Source organism: Alexandromys fortis, unplaced genomic scaffold (assembly GCF_014885135.2).
Source record: "Alexandromys fortis isolate MF-2015 unplaced genomic scaffold, M_Fortis_MF-2015_v1.1 scaffold_94, whole genome shotgun sequence".
NCBI classification, from domain to species: domain Eukaryota; kingdom Metazoa; phylum Chordata; class Mammalia; order Rodentia; family Cricetidae; genus Alexandromys; species Alexandromys fortis.
The window spans coordinates 3,149,740-3,170,921 of record NW_026067979.1 but is presented as its reverse complement, the minus strand read 5'-3'; the positions used below and the strand labels follow the sequence as shown (position 1 = coordinate 3,170,921).

General features: G+C 46.8%; 1 protein-coding gene across 2 annotated transcripts in view; it reads left to right on the top strand.

Annotated features, from left to right (window-relative positions):
• The first annotated feature begins 5,649 nt into the window (after nucleotides 1–5,649).
• Nedd4l (NEDD4 like E3 ubiquitin protein ligase) overlaps nucleotides 5,650–21,182 on the top strand; it is a 312,296-nt gene continuing 296,763 nt past the window's right edge. For both annotated transcript variants that reach the window (XM_050158000.1, XM_050157999.1), the window contains exon 1: nucleotides 5,650–6,031. In XM_050158000.1, the coding sequence (XP_050013957.1) occupies nucleotides 5,984–6,031 (48 nt within the window). In that variant the 5' untranslated portion in view covers nucleotides 5,650–5,983. The remainder of the gene's footprint in view (nucleotides 6,032–21,182) is intronic.

The following is a 21,182-nucleotide window of genomic DNA, read 5'->3' as shown; positions in this document are numbered from 1 at the left end:
GTGAGGCATGGAAAAGAAACACAGAGTGTTGAGAAACAATAAGTCCAGAACACTGAGATCCTGACAGCAGATATGGCAACCTAATTAGAACAAGAGCTGTGCGTTTCATCATTAACAACGGAGCTAGACTTTAGAGAACTGCTGATGTTGAGACACATTCCACGGGCTTTGGGTCTTGCATACTCTCATCACCTGTCAAGGATTAGTGCAGATGTTTTCAGATGGATGAAGCCTAAGTTCACCCCGTTGACTCATTACAAAGCAATTTAAAAGGACGAACCTCTGGAAAAAGAAAAATGACCCTGAAGGAACCTATGGAAAGCAGTTAGGAACCCAAATGGGGCAAGCAAGAAAAACTATATTGGAAAAGCTGTTCACATTGCATAATAATAATGTGCAATGTTGCAGTTAAAGAGAGAGGGGAGAGGCAGTACAAAGGAGGGAACGGGGACTGGGAGTGTCCCTCAGTGATAGATCCTTTCCTTTCCCCTGTACTTGTGACGTCCTAGGTTTAATACCCGGAATCACAAAGATAAATTCAAAACGAAAGTTTATATCAAGACTGTATAAGGAATTGGAAAAAAATTAAAGTTTTACGTGGACATGGTGGCACAAGCTTTTAATCTCAGCACTCAGAGGCAAAGGCAGGTGGATTTCTGTGAGTTCAAGGGCAGCAGGGATGCACAGGGTGAGACCTGTCTCAAAAACCAACAAAACAAAAACAGCCAGGCCCGGTGGCACACACCTTTAATCCCAGCACCGGGAATTAACTCAAAGTAGAATAATCTAGGAGGCAGAGGCTGGTGGATCTCTGGATCAAAGTCAACATGATCTACAGCCCGAGCTCCAGGACAGCCAGAGCCACATAGAGAAATCTTGTCTTGGAAAAATTAAGATAAATAAATAGACCAAAAAAACAGACAAGCAAATGAAAGCAAAATCCAACGTTTTAAACCTTTTCTGTGTTCCTCAGAAAGGAGGGGTACATAACTGATTTGTGAGGCACACATGAAAAGTCTCAAGTGCCGCCTGCAGAAGAACAGACATGCAAACTCACGTGTCAACCAGGAGAAGGGAAGAACCGCCGTGAGAAGGCAAAGAAAAGAACACTTCCTGACAGAAACCCTCCAGAAAGGAAGAGAGTTCGCAGCAACGTGGGGCAGCTGTAGGGATTTTAGGAATAATGATTTTGAAAACGGAAATCACACAGCCAGTCAGAGGGCAGATGTTTCGTTCGCAGAGGGCAAATACGGAACCGTACATCTCAGGGCCGGTGCCGGTACTGTACTATTTCAGAATGCCTGGACCAATAGCAGCACGCAGGCCTTCAAAACTATGGCTTCCTAAAGCCTGAGCTATCTTTATACAAGAGTAGCTATTTGCAAGTCGTTCACTGTTATCTACATCTGAACTGTCAAAAACCTGAACGGCAGTATTTCTTCATAGAATCTCAAGCACCTTAATTTTCTCAGTGTCTCAAGAAACTCAAGGAATGTTGCTAAGCTCCATCACGACACCAATTTTTCCAAGCATGTAGCCATTTCCGCATGTCTGCTCTAGGAAACATAGCCGCTAGTAAAAAAGCAAGTGTCGACTGATAACCTGGTGTGAAGAACGTGCCCTGTTACATACTACTCCACTTTGATTGACAGATGGGATCAAGAGTCACAGAATTCCACCAGGCAGCCCAATAATCCGCAAACCGGAGACTCATCCTGAACATGCTCCCTGTTCGTGATCACCCTTTGCATTTGGAAGTGGCTCTTACTCGGTCTGCATTTTTGATGATCCCAGTGGAGAAGATCATCTGCTGAACACCCCGAGTCCCAAACCTAAGACAAAGTGGAACAGCCTCTAGAGGAGAAACCTCAGCCCCTGTAGGTTTCTGAATAGACGTGAAAGCGATGGGAAGAAACTGGTGGTTTTAGCTGAGAGTGCTGGGGGTTTTCTCATAGCTATCCTCGTCTGTCCACAACCAACCGAGATGCCTGGGCAGCGCTGATATTCCACACGAAAGAACAGATGCTCGCATCCCATCTTACTCTACAAATGATCTGTAGTGTATAGTTTCTTCTAATGTTAAAAAAGGGAATAAAATTATGAAAGTGTAAAAGTGCAGAAATATAACTCCAGTCTAGAGGTCCCTAACTCCTGCTGTGTTTTTGGAATCACCAGGAAAGCTTTAAAACTGACCCCATATTCCCCCACCACACCCCTGGCATTAGTTACGTGCCTAGGGGTGGGTGGCCCAGAGCGGTCCTCAAGTATCCCCAGGGGTTTCTCTGTGTAGCCGTTTGGGACCTGTTGGCTTAGGATACAGGTAGCCTGCATGTGAGGACCACCTGAGCTGCTACCGCAACCACTGATGCCTGCTCTTCTCCACTGACCCTGTGAGGACAACCTGCCTGTCACTATTTTTAAAGCTCCCCAAATGCTCCCGCCCTGCATCTAGTGTACTGGACCACAGCTCTGGCAGACCATACAGTTGCAAAGAACATTGATAGTTTGAGGTGAGTTCTTTTATGGTTTGGTGCTCTGTATCTGCTGGTAGCCAATATATATATATATATATATATAAAATCACAATCAGAAGTCGGGTGGTGGTGGCACATGGCTTTCATCCCAGCACTCAGGAAGCAGAGGCAGGTGGATCTCTGTTGAGTTTGAGGCCTGTGGTCTATGGAACAAGAAGTTCCAGGACAGCCAGAGAAGTCCCGTCTCTATAAAACCAAAACTAAAACAACAACAATAACAAAATCACAATCAAGTAAAACATTTTTTTTTTTCTCGTGAGTTCCTTGAAAGACAGTAAGGTTTCCTTCACAGATCTCAAGTCAATGTTTTGTTTGAACCTGCTCATCTGGGATGTTGAATGATGTTACAGATCATAATTTTGTAAACTATCCATAATAAATAGCGCACGACAAATTTCCTACGTACATTTTAATATAAACTTTTACTAATTCTTGGAGAATGTAGCACTCGCATACCTTGTACTTTGTTCACAACCCCTTCTAATATCCATCCCTCGGGGAATGCCAAGGGCATGGCCTAGACTGCCGGTAGCAAAGGCTGTTTGTTGTGTTGGTGGTGGGGAGGGAGCAGGATGATGAAGAAAATGATGAAGAAGGGTGACATCCTTCCACAGTGTCCAGGTGACTCAGCCTGCTGTATGACTTCTCCTGGGGAGAGATGAACAGATGTATATTCATCTCTGATAGAACACGATGAAACAGCTCCTCTAACACAGCGTAGGGAACTGATGGTAACTTAGAGGGGACATGAGTGGCTCAGAGGGTAGCTGTATCACGGAGAAGCCCGTCTAGATGGTCATGGGTACCTGCCTGCTCATGACAGTTCCATTTCTCGAACTCCCTTCCAGTCAGTGCCACTGGGGAGCTGGCCTTCCCCTGTAGCACGAATAATAAAAATCCCGAGACAGATATTGGGGTGCAAGCTGAAAGATCAGAGAAGCAAAGCAGCCAGACACTAGAGAGAGCTCTTACCTCTACAAAATCTTCAGACTGAAAAGAGAGTGAGTTTGTGTCTTATCCTGCCTTATAATCATTCGTCTCTAGAGCTGGAATTAAAGGCGAGCACCACCACCACCCGGCCTCTAGGGCTAACTCGTGTGGCTGCTGGGATTAAAGGTGTGTGCCACCACTGCCTGGCCTGTGTGGCTGACTAGCGTGGCTAGCTTTGCACTCTGGTCTTCAGTCAAGCTTTATTGGTTAGATCATAAACAAAATATCACCACATCCCCTGCCCCAGCAGTGTATTGTCTTGTCTTGTTTTTATTTTATTTTATTTTATTCAAGACAAGGTTTCTCTGTAGCTTTGGAGCCTGTCCTGGAACTCACTCCGAAGACCAAGCTGGCCTTGAACTCACAGAGATCTGCCTGCCCCTGACTCCAGAATGCAGGGCGTGTCAAATGTGGTGCTTGTGCTCGTGCCTTTTATAAAAAGAAAAGATAAGCCGGGTGGTGGTGGCATAGGCCTTTAATTCCAGCAATCAGGAGGCAGAGACTGGCCGACCTCTGTGAGTTCAAGGCCAGCCTGGTCTTCAAGGGCTAGTTCCAGGACAGGCTCCAAAGCTACAGAGAAACCCTTTTTTCGAAAAACAAAACAAAACAAAAACAAAACAACAACAACAACAACAAAAGTCTAGGTTTGATAAGTTGAAAATTCTTGGTGGGAAAACACAGGCAGAGTTCTGTGAAATATTCTATCACTTTTTTTTTTCTTGGTAGGGATTTTGTGGCTCCTAAGCACCATACAAACTTGATGACTGAATTCGGAGGCTTCTGAGCAGTGGTTCCATGGGGCATACAGCAAGGGAGGAAAGGGAGAGCTAAAGTTGGGAGTGTGGGACCGCCTTTCCTTTCGATTTGCAGGGTGCACACCAGGTATTTAATCTTTAAACCAGGGCAGGCAAGGTGAGTCTGTTGATTTTGTGAATTCTTTCTTCCTTCAGTGAAAATCCTAACCTCCCAGGCAAAACCAGAAACTCTGGTAATTTCTTTTTAAAGGCAAATCGCTTGTTCTTCCTGTTTTATAATCCACCAGTGCATTCAACATTTAAATTGAAAGGAGAACGGCTTCCTTTTGCTGAGTTGAGACAGTGTCTCGATAGCTCTAGTTGTTTTGAACTATGCAGACCAAGCTGGTTTCAAACCCACGGAGATCTGCCTGCCTCTGCCTCCCCTGTGCTGAGATTAAAAGGCGTGTGCCACCACGCCTGGCTCTTAGGGAAGGCTTCTTGAAAAAAAAGTAGAGTGAGAATTTCTCTTAACTTATTTAAAGTAGCTTCTTGCATTCCTGTACATCGAAAGACTAAATGAAGGGCTTGCTAGAGAAACTCCGTATCTGGAATGTGGGAAGACTCCTACAGTGGCTAATAAGACGGCTCCATCGTTTGCATATGTAAAGGACAAACTTAAACTTGAATTTGGTATTTCACGCTGTGTCTCACAAAAAAACCCAGAAAACAAAAAACCCCAAGCTTTTATCAAAGAACCAGGCAGCCGGGCTTCAAGTGGGTGGGTGTGTACTCAGCGCGGGCGCAGAGTTGGTTTTGTTCCCAGTAGAGTTGACTTCGGCAATGGCGACTCGCGACCACACCGGGGCAGACTCTCCTAGGCTGGCCGCCCAGCCAGGCCGGTCGCTTCGGGGAGCTGACGCGGTTAGCCAAGTCTGGTCTGCCATAGCTGCCAAGAATTTAAAGGGGATCTAGAAGCATGCATCGTCGCCCTCTTTTAACGCTCCTGGGACTCTGGCTTAAGAAAAAAAAAAAAGACAGATAAAAATGGAAATAGTGATTTTGTTGTTGTTTGCACGGTGTCTTCATGGTCGCCCCCCCCAAGGTCCAGTCCACCGGGTCCCCAAGGCAGAGGGAAGCGGAGCAAGCTGGAGGGTCAGCCCGGCAGGCCCAGTCCGCCAGGGCGCGCCCCAGCTCAGCACTCCGCGCTGGGTGACCCAGGAGGCGCGGGGGTGGGGTGGGCGTGGGGCGAAACACCCCCACCCCCGCGGCCCGCCCCCCAGCTCGGCCTGTGATTGGCTTGGGGGGCGCGAGTGCCCGCCCCGGCGAGCGGGAGGGTCCCCGTGGGCGCCGGGAGGCGCAGGCGGGGCGGGGAGAGCGGGCCGGGCGGAGCAGGCGAGGGGCGGGCGCGCGGGTCCCGGGGATCGCCGAGCGGGCTTGGGGAGGCCGGGAGAGCCAGCGGCGGGGGCGGGAGCCCGGCGGGCTCAGCGCTGAGTGGAGAGAGAAAGAGAGAGAGCGCTGGGCCAAGCCGCCGCTCGGCGCGTTCTCGGAGCCGCCAGTCCGCGCGTCCCCGCAGCCTTCCGGGAGGAAGCGGCGCCGCGGCCGGGTGCAGCCTCACCTGCCGGCCCTTCCCCGCCGGGCGGCGCAGAAGGACAGAGGGTCGCGGCCCCGCGACGTACTTCAGCCGGTCGCAGCGTCTAGGACCCCGCGCGGGGTGCCGGCTCCATGGCGACCGGGCTCGGGGAACCCGTCTACGGACTTTCGGAAGAGGAGGTGAGTTCCTGCCCAGAGCGCTGTGTGGGGAAGGGACGGGGCCACTCCGCTGTGTGCGGAATCCGGGTGACCCAGAGCGGTCCCGAGCGGTGGGTGACATGGTCCTCCCTCCTCACTGGGGAGGTGCGCTCCTCGGCCCGGGGCTCTCGGGGTGGGCGGAGGCCGCGTGTGCCGCTGCCCCGCGGGTCCCTTTCCTCAGCAAGCCGCGTCTCTCGGGGCTGTTAGGCAACTTTCCTTCCTGGTCATGCCCCTGCAGCCTGGAGTCCGTGACGTGTGTCACGTTTGGGTCGCTGCAGGGGTCTCTGCGTGGCGCAGGCGATCTGGGGATTGTTGAGGAGACTGGTGGTTGTCTCCCCCTGGGACTTTTCTTGCTAGTGGGCGCTCGGTAGCGGTTGTATGCATGCAGATCCCGGAGAGAGCAGGGGACACCCGGAGAGTTGCGTGCGGCCGCCCCTGGGTCTTGCAAAGTCTGGAGCTGGGATTGTGCGTTCCGGACTCTTCTATTTTGGTGTGTGGAGGTGGTCCGAGAAGGAGGCAGGTGCTGCAAGAAACTTAGGGGAAGCTTGCAGCCCTGCCATTTCTCCCCAGTCAAGAGGATTCAAAGCCCCGCACCTCCGGGGTGGGTGGAGAGAAGAAAGCTCCATTGATCTCTTTTATTAATAAAAGGAATGAAATAAGCCACACCCCCAAACGGTCGGTTTGACTGGAGAGGGCTTTGTTTTTAAAAAACCTCACTCGCTCATCGCGGTCCCCACTCCCTCGTTTGAAACGATCCTGCTAAATCACTGCTCAGCCCTCACTCGACCAGCCATTCTCGACTCTTATTGGTGTGTTGCTCTGCCAAAAAGGGGGGTGGGAGGCCTGTCGCGGGCTCGGAGTGACAGGCAGGCTGGATGGAGCAGGTAGGAGTGGTTCGCCATCTGGCGGGGTGCGCGCCCAGGTCTGGCTCCCCTTTCGAGAGGTGAATTTACAACCCATGAAGCATTACTCAGCAGGGAGGTATTTCCTATCCTGGTTGTGCATTTCGTGAAAAGTGGATACCTGGAAATTTGGGCTTTCTCGATTTCTCTGTCTTACCCTCGCTCCTTTCTTTCTGAGGTTCCCTCTTTCTCTGGTGATGGGGGTGGGGTTTAAACAGAGTCTATTATCTGAGACAGATTCACGGTGTGGCTTTGCTTGCAACAGCTTCCCTACTGGCGTGTGTGTGTGTGTGTGTGTGTGTGTGTGGTGTGCCTTTCACAGGTTTCCTACTGTGGCATGGGGTGTGTGTGTCTGTGTGTGCATATTCTACCTAAGTGTGGAATGAAATGGGTATCTTGTGGTAGGCAGGGTGTGTAGGGGTTGATTTTATCTTTTGATAGTGCTTGCTGGATTGTTTATTTTATCAAAGAATGATCACAATGCAAATAATGTGTGATGTGTTTTTGATTATTTGCCGTGCTTGTGTAAAATAAATTGTGTGTGTGTGTGTGTGTGTGTGTCTCGGGTGCTGTTACCTGAAGATGGGTGGAAGTAGACTTGTTTTGTTTACCCAGGGGATTCTCTTCTAGCTCCTTGTCTGGAGCTGGAGGGCAGTCCTAGTTCTTGGAGGTGCTGAGATACTGACGTTCCTGAACAAAGGGATCCCTGGGTGAGGTATCAAGGGAGAAGAAGACAGCTGCGTTTCATCTTAGGGTCTCTTAATTTTTTAAAAATAACATGCTTATTTTTAAGAGCTCCTTGAAAGAAATATTTTGAGGCTGTTTTGGAAAATGCATCTGCCTGGAGGAATCCTTCCTGTCCCTGGTGCGAGCGGGCTTTGTTTACCCTGGCAGCCAGTGTCAGAATCCACGGGCGCATCTCAGCACTTTTGTCTTCGAGAATCACTGCTGATCCTGACTGGTGCTGGGTGTGAAAGTGAAGAACATAGACACAAAACCTGAGTGTGTGGGGCTTTTGCCTGTGACTGCGCCTGCATGTTGTCAGAGGGATTGTACAGGGACTAGCAAGAGGTGATAAAGACACTGTTTATCTAGGTATTGCCTTGCTGTGGATGGGTCTGTTTAGCTCCTCACACATTGGATATGATCCCACATAAGCCACGTCCGCCTTCCCTTTTCATTTTTCTCTCACCAATAGAAAAGGATTCCCTTCTTATTCCTAAGGTATCTATTTGGTGTGGAAGGGTCCTCTGCTCAGGAAGACGGACAGAATGCCTTCATGTAGTATTAACAACAAATTGTTAAATTTACCTGGTTTGTTATGTCTCCCAAATTAGTCTGTAAGCAAACAAATGGGCGTGATTAACAGGCTCTGAAAGCGGGCTGCCCAATGAAACCAACAGCACCAGAGGCTCAAGTTGTGTTAAAATAGGGAGGACAAGTGGGCTGCAAGTATCACATGAAGAGACTCGTGTTGCTGCAGAGAGGAGTCTACTTGTAGACCTCAGAAAAACAGGCACTATACCCAGGGTTATCTTGTAAATAGACTTGTGTTGTTCGTGTGTGATGGTGGTGGAAAGCTTTGTGTATTTGGAATGAACTTAGTCCCATCCCAGCTCAGAAAGCCACGGTGAGCTCCGTACTGCTATTGGTCAAGCATGGTGCTAACCTGGAGCATAGCAGGATGCCAGAGCCAAGACATTACGGCTTGGGGCATCAGCCTAAGGTCCGGCTAGGGTACTGAATGAGAAGGATGAAGGATGCAGGATTTGCTCTTGTGGGCGTATGCGCTATGTATGCATTGTGGCTGAATTTCCTTGGGTGATTTCGAATTCATAGTCTCTCTTATTTAAAGGATGTCAGTTTCAGGAACCAAAATCGAAATTACCGTCAATTGAGTTTTGGTATTAAAGGGATTAGCTAATGAACAACAGTTCAAATTCATGGGTGAGGATCAGCTTTGGTTTAGAATCAGAAAGGTTTGGACTCGTTTCTGCATCTGGCTTGGGTCCTTGAAGGGCTTTTTCTTGTTTGAATTTATTTGTGGCCATCTGCAGCCTATTTTGGCATGGTTTACTCAGGAATATTATTGTTACTCTTTGGAATCTTTCATTACACCTGAGAAAGGTATCATTTTTGGAGATTTTTCTATTGGATAAGATATCAAGAGTTTGAGTGACAGCCTTCGGAAGAGATTAGCTGTGGTGTCCCAGCACATAGAGACAGAGGAAGGGATGGGGAGCTTGAGGCCAGCCTGGCCTAAGAGCCAGAACCTTCTCAAAAACAAACAGATGAACCATGAAACAAAAATCCTACAGCCCCAAACGAAACAATAAGATAGCTCACTTAGACATTAGTGTTTCTGGAGGCCAGAAAGAGGCAAATGGCATAAGAGTGAAGGTCAGGCTGGTGTAAGATGGTACTTGGATATACCTCATCTTCCATATAAACAACTGTGTATCATTTAACATGTGCTTCATTAAGGACTCTTGAGGTATGCTGTCATTTCTGGCTGAGGAATGGAACCTAAGAGAGCTCAAATGAACTGTGTGAAAACATTCAGCCAGTGGGTAGGCCTGTTGGCCTGAGAGCCCGAGTTCTTTTTTTTTTTTTTTTTTTTGGTTTTCGAGACAGGGTTTCTCTGTGGTTTTGGAGCCTGTCCTGGCACTAGCTCTTGTAGACCAGGCTGGTCTCGAACTCACAGAGATCCGCCTGCCTCTGCCTCCCCAGTGCTGGGATTAAAGGTGTGCACCACCACCGCCTGGCGAGAGCCCGAGTTCTTAAAGTTGCTCCCCACTCTCCCTCTTCCTTCAGGCGCCTTGAAAGGTTTGCATAGCTAGATTATCGTGCAAAATGAGCTAAACGTTTTGGGTTGCAAACAAACACTCCTTGACCAAAATTGAGTGCTAACTCTCGTTAGTGTGGTCTCCATACTGTGTTAAAGCCTGGGAGAGTTCATGAAAATGTTGAGAAGTGCGGCTTCTCTGGGTGACAGTCTCACCTGGCAATAGCTAGCGCTTTTCTGTGCTTCTCCTGTGTGGCAGTGTGTTACCACCCTCAGAGCTCTTTGCTCTTTGTGATCTTAAGGGTCTCTACTGATTTGTACGTAATTATACCGTTGCTAATGTACACTTAAAGGTTAGCCCTAGATAGCTAACCAATATGATTGGTTTCATTTTAAGGCCCTGACCATCTTAAGATGTATCATTATTCTATGTGCTACTAAAAGAAAAGCAAAGATTGCTGTCAAGTTAAGACATGCTGTCAGTTTTAGTAGGTATCTTTATTTCATGGATGTTAAAATGGGAAACAAGGATATTTCAGAGCTGATGAGTTCTTTTAGAAGAGTAAACCTGGTGGCTTACTCTAAGCGGTTGGCTTCAGAATCTCTAGTAGTGGAAGTTTTTTTTTTTTTTTTTTTTTTTTTTTTTCATTTTTGTTAGGTTCAGAGCTTTGCGTATTAAGCAGATACTTTGCCATTGAGACTGCAGCTTCGGGTTAGCCCTTTCAAGATTTCCACATCTCTGTCCATACCTGTACCTGCATCCGGGCAAGACTTAGAAAAAGAGGAGTAGTCTCAGCTGAGTAGTCTCCGCTGAGCATAGCAGAGGAGAAACCAGAGCCTCCATGGTGCCGCACAAACAGCCATCTGTGAGCTCGTTCCTAAAGTGACTGGTCAAACCCCGCACACCATCTTGGCAGTTGTGGGAGACATTCAGGACAAGACCGCTGTCGGACGTCACTGCGTGGATAATGTTTGTGTCAGAAGGTGTGGGGGTGGCTAGACTGTCTTCCCAGTCAGAGCATCCTCAGTGCTGGGTCAGGGTTAAGCTCCTTCATATGCTGCGTACCCAGGGCCGGGCCACCGTGTGGATCGTTTGTGGCAGAGTTGCTGCACATTAAGAAAGTAAAACAGAGCCATTTAAAGACTGTGTGTTTTTTGCAGTGCTAGAGCTTGAAGCCTCGGCCTCATCCCTGTGAGGCCGGCCGGCTCCCACTTGTGGGCAGACAGAATGGTGTTTTAAATCCCCTCTTCAGAGTTTTAATTTTCACCAGGAATGTTGTGTCCCCAGCTGTGGTGGCACACACCTGTCATCCCTGCTGCACAGAGGAGGTGGGGCAGGGGGATGGTGAGCTGGAGGTTAGCCAGACTTCATAGTAAGACCCAGGCTCAAGAGAAGAGGAACTGTGGCTGTTTTTTTTTTTTTTTTTTTTTTAATTTCTGTTTCATTGTTTTATTGTCAGAATACACGACTTTTTATTTATTTATTTATTACTGAAAACCAGCTGTTTTAACTGAAGGAATAAGAAATTTGTTGGAAGGGGTGGGAGATGGAAACAGCCACCACGGAGAGCTCAGAAAGTCTGTGGTGCTAGGCCACCTCTGAGACAGGGGACACTCTTACTACCGGGAAATGTGTTTCTGAAGGTTGGTTTCAGAAATCTGGGGAACTTCCATAGGCTTACTGTGTGTTCAAAAGAGAAAGAACTGTGTTCGAGGAAGACATGCCTGTGAATGGAGTCAGTGTCATTGAGTTGTGCACTGTCGGTTGGTGAAGTGGTTTGCATAGGGGTTGCCTGTCATTAAAACTGTTTAAAAGTTATGAATCACTTTAGAACGTAACATTATTGCAACAACACTTTTGACTTCCTGGTAAATTAGAAGAACCTGTGTTCATTGCTCATTTAATCACCTCCCTGCTCTGTGTAGTGTTTCAAATAGCTTATTTAAAAAAACCAGGACTTGATATGCCTGAGGCCCTGGGTTGGATCCACAGCTCTGGGACAAATCGAAACCCAAGTCAGAAATAAAGTGGCTCTGTGTGACAGAATGAAAGCGTATTATTTATCTTAACATTTGTCGTTGTTGTTTTAGTTAAAAGGTAAGCTGAACAGATTTAGTTGCTGCCCTGAATTTTGGGTTTTTGGTGAGTAGCAGAGCCGGGAGGGGAGAGACTAGAAGAACAGTGTGTGTGTGTGTGTGGGGGGGGGGACGGGATCTCTCAAGTTTGCAGTTTTGGTGTTGCAGGTGTTGGATTAGATGAGTTTGTCCTTCTGGTTTTTTTTTTTTTTTTTTTGCTTTTGTTTGTGTTTTTAAAAGGGACGCCTTGTGCCTCCCACCAGCCTCTGGGCTTCTCTCTCTAGCAGTTGGGACTCTGCATGCTTGCTGCCACACCTGGCTTTCACATGTTTGTGATTGGGACTACAGCAACCTTTTGACAGTCCACATTAAGGAAGATGATCATACTGTAATAAATAATCCAGTGTTGGGATTAGTGAAGGGTGTGTGTGTGGGAGTAAACTGAAGGTTACTTCTGACGGAAGGTGTTTCTCGTGCAGGTGGCCGTACAAACCGATGCTCTTGCTTTCTGACTATAGGTGGCAATGTTTGTACTGTTAACCGTTTAATGTTACTTTGGGCTCCTTGCTTGTTGGTAGAATTTGGAAATGACAGCATGTTTTGGAGATAAAAATAGAGACACTAGATTTTAAAACCAATTATTTCTGTAAAGAACAAACCACTTATTTAATAATAATAAAAAAAAAAACACAAACACCCAGAGTGTGATTCTCAATAGATAAAACAGCAAGAGCAATCAATTTTCCGAGTGTTTTCCAGGTTCTCTTTACCCAGGTTGGATACAACTTCAGGAGAGAGTGACAGGCATTTAGGTTTGGAGAGAGAAATCCCCGCAGCATCCCAGCACACAGAGGTCCTTTCTGCCCCAGTCCTCCCTTGTCTGTGTAGAGATTGCCGATGCTTCCGGTTGTGCTGTGTGTGCCTTTTCTGTAATTTCTTGTCATTGAGACAGAACCAGCGACAACCACTCTAATCTTAGTTGCTAAAAAGATTTTTTTTTTATTTTTCATGAAACAGTATTCCAGGATGACTTGTATCCCCGGGTCGACCTTCTAATTTACTGTGGAGCCTGGGACACTCTTGAATTTCTGTTCCTCCTGGATTACAATGCCTCATGCTTAGTTTATGTAGTTGTAGGGACCAGACCCTAGGCTTTGTGCCTGCTAGGTTAAGCACTCCGCCAACGGAGCTACATCACTAACCCTGCTAAAGAGATTCTTGATTCCCAGCACAGTCCTGCAGCATAGATCCTAGCTGAAGCTGGCAGCTGTGCCTGTCTATACTTCGTTATAGTCGTCCAGGTTTGCTCTGAGTTCAGACGGCCCCACTGCTGACTGTTGCTGTATAATGTCTGCAAGCGAGAAAAGCCATTACCCCTATTTGTATCTGGGTAACTGGTTTGAATTTGACACTTCAGTTGACTTTTTGTCCCTGACTGCAGAACCGTGTATTGATTCGAAACTCACCAAAGTCTAATGTCAAACCTCTCAGATTGCCGACTCTCGTCACATTCAGTGTTTGGTGACTTCTTGGCAGGCAGGCATCCTCAGGGACTTTGTATTCTCTTTGTAGCTTCTCTTCTCCAGGAGAAAAGGGCCATTCAGGGATGAGTTTCCTTCTGTTTGAAAGAGGCTGTGATGTGCTGTCCATATGGACTTGGACGGTGAAAGGGCTCATTGGGGTAGTGGTCCCACGAAGGACAGACACCCTGAAGGGAATGTCCTGCTGTGGTGTCCAGCTCCCTGTTGCTTGGTCAGGTCTCTAGGTACAGGAGGTTTTCTCAGCAGGCTGAAGTCGGGTGGGAATGGTACTTGAGTGATTCTGCCATGTTTCTGCTTTTGTCTCCCAGGCAGAGGGCACATGGCGGGGACCTGGGCTGCAGCAACGAGAGCCTGAGTTGTACCCCAGCTTTTGATTGTTTCTGTGTATTAACTTTTTGCCTTATAATTACATTCCCACTTCCTGTCTGATTAAGGGCTGGTTCTGAGTTCTTAGGCTTGTTCTGGATCATGTTCTCTCTCCCCCCCCNTCACATTTTGCAACGTCTGAAGCTGATGCCCATGAGATGCTGGTAAACACTGCTTGCCACACCTTGGCTCACATCTGCAATGTCATACATTACAGTCTCTTTTTAAAATGACTTTACCCGTATGGGTGTTTTGCCTGTGGCTATGTGTGCATGCCACAAGCATGCCTGGTGTCTGCAGAGGCCAGAAGAGGGCATTGGATACCCTGGGATTAGAATTACAGATGGTTGTTGCCCTGTGGATACTGGGAATCAAACCCGGGTCCTTTGGAAGAACCATCTTTCCAGACCTTAGGTTTATATAATTTTGGTGTGCATTTGTAACATCCTCACTGAGAAGTTCAGGGAGTCTGAATTGAAGAGTTTTTACTGAATGCACTAATTGTATGAATCTTTGGGTCTAGGACCTGAATCCAGGGCCTTCCTAGGCAAGTGCTCTCCCGCAAAGTTCACCCCTCCCCCATCTTCTGTAAACAAATTTTTCTTTGGACTGCCAGCTCACAGAAAATGACATGGAGATTTATTATTAATCATGAAAGCTCGGCCTCTAGTATAGGATTGTCCTACTAGCTCTTATAACTTGGATTAGCCATTTTAATTCATCTATATGTTGCCAAGTGACTCCTGGCTTTTACCTCTCTTCCTGCAGGTCTGTTCCCTTTGTGTCCCACTGATGACTCCACCTTCTTCCCAGAGTCTTCCCTGCCTGGAAATCCTGCCTAGCTATTTGACTGTTTAGCTTTTTATTAAACCCATCAGAGTGACACATTTTACAGTGTACAAAAAGATTGTTCCACAGCAGTCTTCCTTGTTTCTTTTGTCCCTCCCCTTCCCTCCATTCCCCTCCCCTCCCTTCCCCTCCTTCTTCCCAGTGCTGGGGGTTTACCCCTGGCATCAGCTTGCAAGGCAAGCACTCTACTGATTAAATGTTCGTCCCAGTTCCTGACTGAGTCTTCCTAACTCTAGAGCAGTGGGTCTCAGCCTGTAATGTAAATATCAGATATTTACCTTACAATTCATAACACTAGCAACAGTTATGAAGTAGCAATGAAATAACCGTATTTCATTGGGGGTTTCCACAGCTTGAGGACCTGTATTAAAGGGTCGCAGCAGTGGGAAGATTGAGAACCTTTGCTCTAGAGGGTACATGAACGCGATGGCTTTATGAGCCGACCTCTCCAAGATGGTTTTGGGCCCTAGGGTACTTTCCGTGGATTCTTGAGAAGCTGGTCTTTGGTATGCCTGTCTTGCAGTCCTGTCTTAGCTGCCAGTGAATATTAATGAGAGAGGGCACTTGGAGCCCTGGGTGAGAGCTTTTCCTAGCCAGAACGAGGCTGAGCAGAGGGTGCCGTCAGGGGTGTGGGTAGCAGACAGTGCAGGAGAGGACTTACTGATGTAGCGATGTCAGTATAAGACTCTCAGAAAGCTGGTGCAATAGAATTCTGTGTCACAAGAGTTTACACATAGGGAAAAAAATGACTAGGGCTGTCCCCGCAGGCTAGTGGCTGGATTTAGTAAACTTTCAGCAACGGGATTGCAGATAATTTATAAAATAATTTTCTTTCTTACTGGCTTGTATTTGTTTCTATAACAGACTTTCTTTTTTCTTTAGAAGTTTAAAAATAAGGCAGAACTGTGGGATGACTATGGTTCCATAAGCACTTATTATGTATTTTATGAATAACTAAAGAGAGGAACTTGAGTACTCCGAACACAGAAGCAGTGACAGGGAAATGGAAAAACTGTTTGCCTAGATGTGATCGGTGCCTATGATGTACAAGCTGCTGTAATCACATACTGTATTTGAATAACAGTGTCCATAAATGTGTGTGATTGCCACAGGCTAATCTCAAATGTAATGGTTAAGGAGATGGGAATGATCGTTACAACACTGTATGCATTCATTATTATGCTGCATATATCCCATAAATATGTATAATTAAAATTTATGAACGTAAAAGGAAACTAGAAAGAGCCCCTCCCCCCTCCCCACCTCTGCTTCAGGTTCAGGTTAAAAAAAAATTTGAAAGGACTTTGGTACAAATATGGATATGATATTTGTTCAGTTGGACATGTGTTTGCCTTGTGCTTTTTACCAAGGGTACCAAGGTCATCCCCTTGCCATAGTGGGAGGTGGAAGGATACACGATTGGCTGGTAAAGTGGATATTTTTACAGATGTTGTTTTCTTTCCTGTGACACCTGATATTTGTGTTTCCACCCTTCTATACATGACAGTTGCATGAGAACAATTTAATTCTAATCGTGTTTTATGTTCTCCCCAAGTTTTTGGGGTGTTCTTTGACGATTATGGGCTGGTATCTGACTTGAGTTGGTCTCTATTTTGGTTTTCTTAGGTTTGGAGTTACACCTCTTAATGTAAATCTGTTTCACTGCCTTGGCTAGCTTGATTTTATTTCATTTTGGATCTTGCTGCACAGGCTGACCCTGGAACTCAAAGGCCAAAGCCATCCTCCTGCCTCAGCCTCCCAAATATCTGGAGCCTACATGTACCACTCACTGCCTTCTGCAAATGTTTTTCTCTGCTCTAGTGATGGGTGCCTAGCAGGATTCTGTTGTACCACTTCACATAAATATCGGAGGGGCCAGGAGCTCTTTATTTCGCCTTGCAGCTAATGCCCCTTAAGTGTTGGGTGTGACCTAGAGTTTGTCCCTCCCCAAATGAAAGGGTGGAGCTGACAGATACTGTGCCATTTCTAATCTAAGACAAATCAGAACCCTACCTCAGCTGCATAGTACTTAGGAAGGACGATGCGTCTGTCTTCCAGTTTATGTGTGGTTAGTCTGCCGGTGGACTCCATGCACTCACTCGCCTCGTGGTTCCCCAGTCCCCCCACTTACAGGCCACTGTTGGCAGTGTCCTACGATTTGGGGGTTTGAGTTGGCCAGTCTCTGTGTGTATGTCGTGATACTTGAGCGTGAAGGCTGATTATTGTAACTGTCGCAGGCACTGTAACTGCTCTTGGCGTATTCTCGACTTGTGTGTCGTTTAGGGAACATGCTCCCAGGTCAGGTCTGCCAGCCTAGGGATGTCATTAAGGAACTGCAGGAGCTCTGTTCTCTGCTCTGCCATCCATAATCCTGCTCTTTTCAGAGGCTTTGTTTATCTGGGGGTTGTAGCTACTGGTAGCCAGAGCCAGGCTCTTTGTATACGTTCACTCGGAAAGGAAAGGGAAAGGAAAGAGAATGGCGCCCTGTGACTTTCTCTTAAGATTAGGGAAGCTTTCATTTCCACAGGAAGTCTCTCCCTGTGTGCCCTCTGGTTCATAGAGGCTTAGATCTGCTCATCCCTCAGCAGTGTGTGACAAGGAAGGACGGGAAGGACTTTTATTACCCCACCCTGGAGCTCTGCCCAAGTTAGCTGTGCTGCCCTACCCCTTTGCTTATTCCCCATTCAGAACTCTCTTGGCATGGATCTGGGAAGATGGAGTGTGCACACGCACACACACACGGGACGGTGAAGGGAGGAGAGAGAACAAGAATGAAAATGAGTACTTTGGTTTCATAAAAAGTACATGCTTTCTTTCCTCGAGGAAGGTACCCCAGATTGCAAGGATCTGTGGGTAATAATACTGTACTTTTCTCCTATCAGGCAGGAGGTTTTTTTTTTTTTTTTCTTTTAATGTCTTGGTAACTCACACCAATCGTATCTTTTATGACACAATCTGCATCAGAACAGGACAGCTGCACACACCCCAGTGATAGTAAGAATAAGAAGCACATGGTGGGGCGGCTGGCCAAAGAGGAGAAGCCAGCAGTGCTGGCCCTGGTCACTTGTATGGCAGCTTCTTGTTCTGCCAAAGCATGTCCATTCTGCCATCCCTTTTGGTCACAGTCTCTAGCTGTCCTTGGGCAAGATGAACACTGAGAGAGCTACTTTCCTTGAGTTCAGTTTGGCGTGAATTTGGGGTCTTGAGATTGATCGTGTGAGTTGAAAAGCACCGATTGATGTTATGTTTTGGGCCGAACTGGTTCTGTGAGAACTTAGATTTGGGGTGAGTTTGGTAACAGCCCATTCTTGAGCTGTTATCACAGCCAGAGGCCTTAGTTCAGGTGAAGACTCTGCCCCTGAGAATTTCTGGGCCTTGGCATCTTTCTGGCCTGAGACAGTTTTCAGATAACTTCCGGTGAAGAGACAATGTGAGAATCTGCCTGCTGCAGGAGCAGTTGAAACCACTCTGCTTTTCTGTTTTATTCCATGAATGGCTCCTTCCCCAGACTCTGACTGTGGTGTTGTCTAACCTTTGCTACACTCAGGTATCCTGCTTTTAAAAGGAATTTTTAAATGGTAGTAAAATATAACACAAAATTGGCAGTGTTGACTGTATATAAGCAGGCATGATACTAAGTACATTCAGAGGGCTGTGCAGCCATCACCGGCATCTGTCCGCACAACTCGTCAGGTTGCAGGACTGAAACACTTCGGCCCATTGATCCAGAACTCTCTATTTCCAGGCAGCTCTCTTTGTAGCATCTCTTTGACACAAAAGTCTGTGAGCTGCTTGTTGTTAAATGGTGTGTGTGTGTGTGTGTTGTGGAGTATGCATATGTGGTGTGTGTATGGGTGTGAGATGTGTGTTGTGTGTGGGGTGGGGTGCGTGTAGCAGTGTGTGTTGTGTGGAGTGTTGTTGTGGGGTGTATGTGGGAGTGTGTGTTGGGGTGTGGGGTGTGGGTTGTGGTGTGCGGTGTGGAGTGTATGTGGGATGTGTGTTTGTGTTGTGGTGTGTGTGTGTGTGTGTGTGTATACACTGTGGAGGTTTGAGGATAGCTTGCTAGAGTCAGCTCCTTGCTCTCTCAGCATGTAAGTCCTGGGAATCCGGTTGTCACATTGTTGGGCTGGGCAGCAGGTGCATTGGCTGAGTCACTTCCCCAGCCTGTGTGGTAGTGATCCGAATTATAAGCAACAGCAATCCAGGTTAAGCAGAAAGAGAAGCCAGATGTGGTGTGAATGCCTGAGATTCTGAAGACTGAGACAGGAGGGTCTCGACTTGCAGTGCAGGTTAAGTAGCAAGACCCTGTCTCAGAAAAGCAAAAGCCAAACCAAACATATTTAAAAAAAAATGGACAAGGGGAGTTGAAGAAATTTGAGGAGCTCGGGAGAACCTGCAGAGTGAAGGAGAAAAAGGACTGCACAGGGACTTTTGAGTCGAAGCAGGACAGACGCCCAGCTTTGCAGTTGATCAATTATACTGAATTTTTAAGTGAAAATAAATGCCCTAGTGCTGCAGTTTTGGGGACCCAGCTGTCCTTGGCTGTCCTTGCTCCCTGACCACTGCCTAGACCCATTTCCTGGATGGACAGAGATGTTTGTTTGGAAATTTAGGAAGAGCTCACTGTCATAGTTAGGGTGTCTGTTGCTGCAAGGAAGTACCATGACCAAAATGCAAATTGGAGAGGAAAGGGTTTATTCAGCTGAGTATTACTCTTCCGTATTGCTGTTCACCACTGAAGGAAGTCCGGATAGGAACTCAGGGCAGGAACCTGGAATCAGGAGCTGATGCAGAGGCCACAGAGGGATGCTGCTTCCCTTGGCTTGTTAGTCTGCTTTCTTATAGAACCCAGGGCCAGCAGCCCAGGGATGGAACCCTCCGTAATGGGCTGGGCCCTCTCCTATCAGTCACTCATTAGGAAAATGCCTTACAGCTGGGTCTTATGGAGGCATCTTTTCCAAAAGGCTCCGACCTTTCAGATGACTCGTTTGTGTGTCAGCTTGACATCAGATTAGCCAGCACCCTCACCTGATAGCTGCAGAATTGTCCCTGTGCTAAATACTGATGCAATTAGGTATTATGTGTTCTATATTAGAGACACGAGCTCACCAGTGGTCTAGCATGGCAAATATAGTCAATAACGATGTGCTATTTTTATTTTTATTTTTTTGTGTTTGTGTGCAGGTGCACCCATGTACAGGTGTATGTGCACCTGTGTGCATAAAATATGTGTTGCATTCTTGAAAGTAGTGGAGTACATTTTAAGTGTTCTTACCACAAAAATATGTCAGGTAAACATGTATTGGTTAGCTCAATTTAGTTCAACTTATGCATATTTCAAATCATACACAATAAATGTGATTTTTTTTTTGTTCATTAAAACAGGAAAAGTTTTAAATGAGCCAAAATACTTACAGTAGGACTTTGAGGTAGGTACTGATATCTCATTTGCAGTTGGGGGAAGCCAATGCACTGAGAGGTTTAAATAACCAAGATCGTAGGTGTTGGGCAGGACCTGAGCCAACACAGTCTAGTTCCAGGAGCGGAAGTGTTAGGCTGCATTGTGTTGTGGTGTTCTTCAGGACTGAAGGGGTGGTCTGGAGGCTAGGCTGTGACATCAGCCTTGTAAGTCACCTGTTGAGGTCTGAGCTGGTCTAAAGTTCACCCTGGGGGCCGGGGTTGTTGTTCAGAGGTAGAGCGTGTACTTAGCTCCAGTGGGACTGGATCAATCAATAAGTAAATCCATACAGAGATAAAGCGCACCATGGAGCACTGGAAGAGTGGATCTAAGTTGGACAGCCTTAGAAGGCTGGCTTGGCTCAGTGTGGTGTCAGTGGAAATGAATGCGCTGAGGAGGGCAGAGGACATTAGGAGAATAATAACCCCACTAGATTTGGTTATTGCCTGTTAGGTTAACAGTTGTGGAGTATTAGTTTTAAGATGTGTTACATTTGTTTATGCTGTAGAATGATGATGAAAAGACATGTTGCATTCTTTTACGTTGTATTTGTTTAACTCTGTGAAGCTGTGTTGTGTTACTTTGCCTGCCTTAAACACCTGATTGGTCTAATAAGGAACAGCCAATGGCAAGGCAAGAGAGGGATAGGTGGAGCTGCCAGGCAGAGAGAATAAATAGAAGGGGAAAAAGAGGAAAAGGAGGAAAGGAGGACGCCAGGGGCCAGTCACACAACCACCTAGCCCCACAGCCAGTCGTGGAATAAGGAGTAAAGAAAAGTACATATAATAGAGAAAGGTTAGAGCTCAGAAACAAAAGATAGACAAGATAATTTAAGAAAAGCTGGTTAGAAACACGCCAGTCCAAGGCTGGGCATTCATAAGTAAGAATAAGTCTCCATGGATTTATTTGGGAGCTGGGTGTCGATCTCTAAAAGAGGAAAAAAAAAAACCAACCTAATTATAGGTAACAAAGAGGAGTCCAGAATAATTCCTCAAATTCCTTAACTTTGGGTGGGGGAAGGAAAAGGTGTATGTTTATTAAGTACCAACTGCAGTGGTTCTGACCAAAGGGTCTGATTGCTTCGTTCCTCTTAGGCAGTGCCTAAGAGGCATTTGTGATTGATTGCCTCAGGCTGGAAAGGGCTACAGCATCTGGT